The 8,499-nt window shown below is 42.6% G+C and overlaps 2 protein-coding genes across 3 annotated transcripts in view; both read left to right on the top strand.

Moving 5' to 3' along the window:
• LOC106746057 (protein similar) overlaps positions 1 to 3,321 on the top strand; it is a 37,397-nt gene extending 34,076 nt beyond the window's left edge. For both annotated transcript variants that reach the window (XM_014622214.1, XM_014622213.1), the window contains exon 14: positions 1,754 to 3,321. In XM_014622214.1, coding sequence (XP_014477700.1) covers positions 1,754 to 2,077 — 324 coding nt within the window. In that variant the 3' untranslated portion in view covers positions 2,078 to 3,321. The remainder of the gene's footprint in view (positions 1 to 1,753) is intronic.
• Positions 3,322 to 4,519: 1,198 nt separating this feature from the next.
• On the top strand, positions 4,520 to 8,471 carry LOC106746086 (ubiquitin carboxyl-terminal hydrolase 5). The gene is made up of 13 exons (XM_014622283.1): positions 4,520 to 4,800; positions 4,889 to 5,014; positions 5,106 to 5,282; positions 5,410 to 5,516; positions 5,675 to 6,202; positions 6,392 to 6,463; positions 6,547 to 6,748; positions 6,858 to 7,010; positions 7,069 to 7,250; positions 7,373 to 7,758; positions 7,850 to 8,062; positions 8,141 to 8,250; positions 8,339 to 8,471. Exons 1-13 carry the CDS (start codon positions 4,705 to 4,707, stop codon positions 8,402 to 8,404), a joined length of 2,418 nt encoding a protein of 805 aa, XP_014477769.1. The 5' UTR covers positions 4,520 to 4,704; the 3' UTR covers positions 8,405 to 8,471.
• The last annotated feature ends 28 nt before the right edge of the window (positions 8,472 to 8,499 follow it).

The following is an 8,499-nucleotide window of genomic DNA, read 5'->3' as shown; positions in this document are numbered from 1 at the left end:
GGGGGGGCGTGATTCGTGATGTTCATCGGTCGCGATCTACCGCGAGGCGGCGAAGGGTGCCCGCCTCTCTATTTGCTACTCGCGTCGATTGAAGATCAAAGACCGAGGATCTCGCGTCCATACGACGATTTCTGGGGCTGGGTCTCCACTTGAACGAACGAACGGAGCTCACAAGTGAAGCTCTCGTTTTTCGATAGACTGCGGTCGCTCGGGGAAAGAGGAGAGATCGGAGAGAAGTTGGGCGCTTAGAGGAAGATACGCGCTTAGAGAGAAAGTTCGTTACGAATTGCGAGTCGAAGAGGAGATACAAGTGGAGCGAGTTAGCTACGCTCGATCGTTTAATCCTAAAACGCACTGTGTTCGATGTTAATTTTAGATAGAGGAGAGAGATATATGTGCGGTATAGTTTAGACGTTAATTACGCTTCCCTTCGTATGTTGCCTGGAGCAAGATACGAGGAGCTAACGAGTAGTGAATGAGTGAGAGGGAGGGAGGGTGGGAGGGAGAGAGAGAGAGAGAGAGAGAGAGAGTGAGAGAGAAAGAGAGAGAGAGAGGTCTGTAAGTAAGTTGTATTACGATAATAATTTCCCAAGTTGTATGCGTGATCGGAGAATTATTATGCGGTGTTGTTCGGGGTCCGGTGTTGTTCTCCGGGTCTCTAAGTCAGACGTCGTAGGGTTAAACGAACCGTACTTTAGAGCCACGTTGTGTACACTAATGCAAAGTATATGGAATTGTTGATTGAATATTATGGAAAATACATGGAGCATCGAATCACCTGACCAGCTGCGTTTCGTTTCCCTCCCATTGCTATTATCCTTCGGCGCCCATCGCGTTATCTACTGTCGAGGATTGATGTTGGATGTTGTACGTTCTCGTGTGACTTTGTATCGAGTCAAATCATTGTAAGGACCAAAAAAAGTTTTAAATTGAAATTTCCCTCGAATAGAAAGTAGAAAATCAAGCATACCGTGAACTTAACGTGAAAAAATTATGAACAAAGACTGTGTTGAAGAGAACTTAACATCGATATATTTTTTTCCACTTATTTATTTTATTTTTTATTTTTCTTTATAGCTTTGGATCGCAATTTATTTCTCTCGCTCGCAGGCAAAGGCAAAAGAAGTGGATTTCGAATTGCAAATTGATTTCTTCCGGATTGTTAAAGAAGTAGATACACGGAGTAATTGACAATCAAGAGACGGTATACGTTGCAGAATCGAGTCCTTCATCCGTCGAACGTTTACGAGAAAAAGCCACATCGCGATTTCAGGACGGTTTATCGTTCCTCAAGATCTATACATGTTCGCTAATTTGCCGATTGCTTTCGCTTTAGATCACATCGCCGCGATAGTCACGGTCGCGTCGCTCGACAACTCGTTCTCGGGGTCCTCCACTTCTGTCCGAGTCACGCGAGCGGAAGAACGAGCCCCTTGAGAACCCTTTCCTTCCTCCGAATGCAGGAAAAAAAGACTTGTCGACGAAACAAGCCGGCAATCACCCCCCCTTTCCTCCTTTCCCTCGCGAAACGCAGCGGTGTCTCTCACGATATCTTCCTCGAGCTGTCGACTCATGAGAAGAACGAGTTCACTCGCGACAACAGATTTCCGAAATCGTCTCTCTTTACGTTTTATTCTCTGTTTACTTTTATTTATCTTTTATTTTTCTTTTTTTTTAAATTTATGTTTTATTTTTTATTCGTTCCTATCTTTACGGCTCTTTTTTCATGATTTTCTCTTTTTCCTTTCCTCAGGACGCCCTGATGGACTCCCGCAACGTGCCTACGTGCCTGTTACCAAGGAACTTGACGTCCCCGTTGTCGGTCAACGTGGACAATCAGACAGTGCCGCAGTGCGTGGACGTGAATAGCGTTGTATCTCTGGACCACTTTAGCCCAGATACCAGAAGACAGTTGAGCGGGCCTTTTACCGGCGGCGGCGGCAGCAGCATGGCGTCACCGCCAACGTGCGCGATGTCGTTCGACAGCTTGGACTACGATGTCGGTGGATCCGCCACGTGCCTCTTGCAAGTTGGCCCAGACCTACTCGGCGGCTTGTTGGATCGTAATGTGGTGTGAGCGCGCGTATAGAATTGTAAATTGTAACATTGCCTTGAGCGTATCGGCGACCGGACGAAATTAGAAGCGGTCAGACACTGCGGACGTGTTTAGCCTGCTATGAGACTATCAGTGTCAAATCTAAATCTTGTTAAGATTAAGTTGGTTGAAACTAACTAACAGGTAGGGCTACTTTCACCAAACTCAGATCGAACTAATCGATGAATAATAATAATAACTGCCAATACCAGTTTCCAAAGGACCGAAACCGTTTGTATTTATTTAGTAACTACGTTATTTGTGACGATTATGTTGTACTATATTATTGTAATATAAGTACCTGTACATACATTAATGGCTACTGATTTTCTTGTTGATAGAATATCAATCTTTACATTTTCTTATCAATTTGCAGTTCTATCATTTGTCGTCTAACAATAATCAGTGGTGGATTTATATAGGAACTAATAATGCTAAAGCCAGAACCATTTCGGTCCCCCCTTTTTTTTTTTTATTAACTCTAAGGAGCCCCTGAAATAGTATTAATATCAGGCCTTGAAAAGTCACTAACCGCCATTGATAATAATATCGAAAAGTTAAAAAAAAAGGTTAAAAAATGTCTATCTGCATCAACAAAATAGAGAGAAAGTAATATTATATATACTATATATATTATGTTGTATATCAATATAATATTTCAATATATTACTAGCAGCAATTTTAAATCAGAGTTTGGTTAAAGTCATTTAGGTTTTGGGAATAAACGATTGCGCATTGGAGTTTAAAGAATTAGTGCTGTCAGTTTCGAGTACTCGAATACTCGAGTAATGTGGATATCCGGGTACTCGAGTGTAAAAATTCCTGGATTATAGATTCGTACTAACAGTTCTCTATTAAAATTTGTAAATAAACTAAATAACTACCGTTAGAAAAATATATCTTTATGTAGAATTTATAGGTATATTAAATTAAAAAATTTTAAATTATTAAATTGTATAATAATTGATTCGTTAAGTAAAGTTTTTACCATAACTGCTAAGGATAACTGTTTAATAAAAACTTTTTTACTTAGGTAAGGATCTAACGAATCAATATATGAGAATGTCACATTAATATCAATAAATTCTAACTAATAATACGTACAACCATAAAACAAAGATTGGTGAAATATTGGTCGATAGCAGAACAACAGTCCACAAGTATAAACAGTCTATAAATATAAGCTTGTAATTAATTATATTTGTAATAAACAATTTTGGAAATGATTTCCTATTATTAATTATTAATAATATCTTTAAATAAGCAATCTTTATTCTTTCAGAAATACATATCCATTATAAGTCCATTAACAGTGACAATGTATTTTTAAATTTATAATATTTTTTTTTATTTTAATATATAAATTGTACACAAATATCTCGATCTGGAGTGAAATAATTCTTTAAATGTGGGTTATCTCATTATCATCAATTTTGCTAAAATTTGAGCCTATTTAATTTTATCTATATCCGAGTAACGTAAGAATACATTTAAGCTTTCGGCTTATAGTATTTAAAAAAATAATAATTTATTAACTTCTTTAACTTATATCACCTTTCTTCAATAAGTATGGTGGCGGCTCGTAGCGGAGACTTTGGAACTAGTACAAATAGCGGGTCTAAAAATCTCTCCGAGGTAGACCCGTTATATTTATTAGTTCCGAATTTTCCGCTATGACATAGGTCGGATAGGCTTAGATCCTAGACCATGTACACACTTTTTGTACACCATTTATTTTCAATAAAAAAAAAAGGGAACGTGATATGAATCAACAACAAGTCAGACGTTTGCTTTATCTTTCAAGTAGTATGACCCAACAACTGATTAGACGTACTTTTAGGCTACATGAAGCTTTTTGCTTTAACGTTGAATAATTCGATGGGAAAAAAATCGTACTACGATACGCGAATCTTTCAAGTAGTATGACCCAACAACTGATCAGACGTACTTTTAGGCTACATGAAGCTTTTTGCTTTAACGTTGAATAATTCGATGGGAAAAAAATTGTACTACGATACGCGAATATGCAAATTATATAGGAGAGCTCACACTTTTAAATGGTATAAATCTGATTTGTTCATATTTTTTCATTCTTCTCGAACTATCTTATAATCGTTATTTTTTCCGAAATTATAGTTTATTGAATTTTTTCTACTTTTTATGATTGAAGGAATGATCTTTTACTTTTGCGCGTAGTGTGTTTTTTTATCATGTTATACGTATACGTACCTAATAAAATTTAATAGTAAAACTTAATAGCATTGAATGAGAAAAATGATCAGCTTTAGAATTATTTAAATTAGTCGAGATTATCGAAAAGAGAATCGATCCTTGAAGAGAAAATTGAATCGAATATCGATATACTCGGTCGATACTCGCCCATACCTCAAATTGTTTGCAATTCACGCAGCATCATCGATAGGATTCCTGGAACTATTGGTTGGAAAGAGAGAGAGGGAGAGAGTATTGTCGATAACCAAAACCGGTGGTGATCGTGCTGGTTAGGTTAAGTTAGGTCAGAAGTCATTATCCCGGATTTCGCGCGGTTTGTCGCGACAGTTCGAAGAACAGAAAGAATTGACTAAGTACTGGTGTTTCTTCCTTTCGTCATGGACGTGTTGACACAGCACTTGGGAAAGATACGTATACCGCGGCCCGGTGACAAGATATATAAGGACGAGTGTGTTTACTCCTTTGACACGCCAGTAAGAACGTCTCCTTCGTCCTTTGTCTTCTGTGTTGTCCGGCGATATCCTCGACGAAATCGTTACAAGCGAAACATTTCTTTTCAAGGACACGCCCACCGGTCTCTATGTTAGTCTCACTACCTTTGTGGGCTTGGGCCAGGATCACGTTCTGCGATATCACCGGCAGACCGGCAATCCTATTTTCCTTCACATAAAACGTACAAAAAAGGAGGTAATTTCGATTCACTGAGTTTTCGGTGAACAAGTTTCAATGAAAAGAAAAAGAAGTGTTTGAGATACTGTTCAATTGGAAAATTTTGCAGATCCCACCTGCGCAGCAAGGGGATGGTCCTGAAAAGAAGATCACCAGGCTTGCTATTGGAACAGCCGGTGGATTTACTCCTGACCAACAGAAGTATACTTATCACGAGACTTACCAGATAGTCATTCTACCGAACTTCGCTACTCTTGCTTATCCATCCAGCGATTTACCTGAACAGGTAAAATTGATCCAAGATATAGTCATTATAGAATATTACATGATACTATATTACACGAGAGATAATATTTAGATACATATATGTATATACATATCAATGGTGTTTAAATACGTGAAACTTTTGATAGCTGCAACTTGCAGTCAAAGTTATATTAGAAGCGGAATCAGCGTCGAAGTTGGCGGAGGTGGAAGCATTAGCCGGTACATGGGACGGCGAAATCAAGGTAGTTTCAAAGTAAGTTCTTGGAGGGATTCAGTCGCCAATTGCACGGTATAATGAATCGTATAATATTTTACACGCATGCTTTCTCTCTGCCAATCGGCAGTAGCTGCTCCAATCACTAAAGTATTCTTAGCGAAACTTTCTCTGAGAACGTGAACGGGACTTTTTAGGCATGCTGCGAGCTTGAAGCAGCTGAACAACGGCAAGAGGATCCCACCGAGCGGCTGGAAGTGCGAGAAATGCGAGCTCACGCAGAATCTCTGGCTGAATCTGACCGACGGCAGCGTGCTCTGCGGCCGCAAGTTCTTCGACGGAACCGGCGGCAACGACCACGCTGTTGAGCACTATCGGGTGACCGGCTATCCCTTGGCCGTGAAGCTGGGCACGATCACGAAGGAAGGCAAGGGCGATGTGTTCTCGTACGACGAGGACGACATGGTGGAGGATCCCAACTTGGCTGTACACCTGTCGCACTGGGGCATCAACGTGGCGCAGATGGAGAAGACGGACAAGTCCATGATCGAGCTGGAACTCGACTTGAATCAGAAGTTCGGCGAGTGGGTCGCTCTTCAAGAGGCAGCCAGCAAGCTGACGCCGGTGTACGGTCCTGGATACACCGGCCTGGCCAATCTCGGGAACTCCTGTTACCTGAACAGCGTCATGCAAATGCTGTTCATCGTCCCCGATTTCATTAAAAGGTATCTGATCATTTCGGCTGTGTGATTTTCAACGTTTTCTGATTGTTTTTCTTTATAATCTGTTTATGATTCGATGATTTTTCTGAACGATCTTTCACTCATTGGCTCATTGAGTCGGGGAAATCCTTCTCATCTCGCGGCAGAGAGATATCGGTATTGACGTTTTGCAATCGCCGGAATGAATTTCAGATTTGTGGACGGATCGCCGACAATATTCGAGCGGAATTACAACGATCCGGCGAACGACTTTAACGTCCAAATGTGAGTCATGACGAATTCCATTCTCCGTAAGACATAAGATTCTCTTGACAATTGTACGGACCGAGAAATTTGTCCCGTTTCAGGGCGAAACTAGGCACCGGCCTGCTCTCCGGCAGGTACTCCGAAGAGCCGAGCAAACCCGGCGGCACGGACAACGACGAGTCACGACAAGGTATTCCCCCGCGGATGTTCAAGATCCTGGCCGGTCGCGGCCACGCCGGCTTCTCCTCGAATCGACAGCAGGACGCGCAGGAATTTCTCCTTCATTTAATTGACATACTCGATGTAATTATATTTCGCTGAACGATCGTTCGCCCCGTCCGCGTGCGATCGAACCTATTTAATAAGCACCCGCCCACCTCGGATTCTAATGTCAAGGAAATTGATTGAATAGCGTCACAGTCGGCACGAGGTAAACCCCATGGATTGTTTTAAATTTAGAGTGGAGGAGAGATATCAGTGTGGCACCTCGAAGAAGGTCAAGTACACCTACCGACCGGAGTACATCCTGCCACTGCCGATACCGTTGGAGGCCGCCGTGAATAAGGTGCGTTAGAACGTTTAATCAGCTTGTATCACCGAAAGCAATCGAACGGTATATGTAGGACGAGGTGGCCGCGTACGAGAACCTAAAGAAGGAGGCCGAGACGAAGGGCCAGAAGCTGGATCCCAATGCTCTCGTGAGACCTCGCTTGAAGCTCTCCTCGTGCCTGGAAACGTTCATTCGTTCGGAAACTGTAGAGCAGTTTTACAGCTCGGCGTTGAACGGCAGGACGACGGCGCACAAGTAAGCGTTACAGATTTACTTAAACCTGTAGTTTCAACATTAGCTGTTCATTATCTCTACCTACATTATTATTATTCAAGCCTCGATCGCGGTTGATCTGATCTTCTTGAATCCTTCCTCAGAACCACAAGATTAGACAGTTTTCCGGATTATCTGCTGATTCACCTGAGGAAGTACACAGTACAGGAGGATTGGACCCCCATCAAGCTGGATGTAGCGGTAGAGATGCCGGACACGTTGGACCTGAGCTTCTTGCGCGGCACCGGCCTGCAATCCGGCGAGGAATTGCTGCCGGAGACCGCTGGCGCGGAACCGCCACCTCCCGTCTACGACGCGGACATCTTGAACGAGTTGACGGAGATGGGTTTCCCGTCGGAGGCGTGTAAGCGGGCGCTGTACTTCACGGAGAACCGGAGTCTGAGAGATGCGACCAATTGGGTGATGGAGCACATCGCGGACTCCGACATCGCCGAGCCCTTCGTGCCGCCGGGAGTCGACGTTAAGCCGAGTAAGTACTGAAACAGTAGAGATTCTCTTGAGATCTCTCTCACTCTGATTATCGACTGGATTTCATTCAACTTATTATCGATTGATCTCAGGCAAAACCGATTTCGTGGCGAACGAAGAAGCCTTATCGATGGTCATGAGTATGGGCTTCACGCAGAATCAAGCGACAAAGGCGCTCAGGGCGACCGATAACAATTTAGAGCGTGCGGTCGAATGGATTTTCAGTCACCAGACCGAACTCGATGCTCAGGAATCGGACGGCGATGGTGCGCAAGCGAAGGAGTCGTTCCGAAACGGCAGCTCTCGTAAGTCATGTAACCATATATCGTACAATATCGAATATCGGATCGGTCTTGATGCGGCAGGGTGTATTCGCGTTTCAGGATACAAACTGGTGGGCTTTATATCTCACATGGGCACGTCGACGATGGTGGGTCATTACGTTTGCCATTTGCTGAAGGAGGGTCGATGGGTGATATACAATGATGATAAGGTACGACGATTCTATATCTCGTATCGGTGATCGTTATGCTTAAACTCCGGCGAGTTTCCTCACACATTTTCTTTCCCTCATTCTTCAGGTCGCCTTGTCGGAAAATCCGCCGAAAGAATTGGGATATCTCTACTTGTACCAACGAATCGATTAGTGAAACTGCTGTTTTGTATAAAGATATGTTGTATTGCTTTTTAACAATAAAAAATAATGCGAATCGAGGCGGCCGTGTTGCATCAATTAACTAAG

Source organism: Dinoponera quadriceps, unplaced genomic scaffold, assembly GCF_001313825.1.
Source record: "Dinoponera quadriceps isolate SergipeBrazil2010 unplaced genomic scaffold, ASM131382v1 scaffold1782, whole genome shotgun sequence".
Lineage (NCBI taxonomy): Eukaryota > Metazoa > Arthropoda > Insecta > Hymenoptera > Formicidae > Dinoponera > Dinoponera quadriceps.
The sequence above is the reverse complement of the archived record's forward strand: the minus strand, read 5'-3'. Positions and strand labels throughout refer to the sequence as shown.

Bases quoted from the DNA above. Each gene is read 5' to 3' on its own strand.
- LOC106746086 (XM_014622283.1), top strand. From the start codon at position 4,705: ATGGACGTGTTGACACAGCACTTGGGAAAGATACGTATACCGCGGCCC. The intron at 5,517-5,674 runs GTAAGTTCTTGG...GGGACTTTTTAG, and splicing joins GAAATCAAGGTAGTTTCAAA to GCATGCTGCGAGCTTGAAGC. The intron at 7,759-7,849 runs GTAAGTACTGAA...GATTGATCTCAG, and splicing joins GGGAGTCGACGTTAAGCCGA to GCAAAACCGATTTCGTGGCG.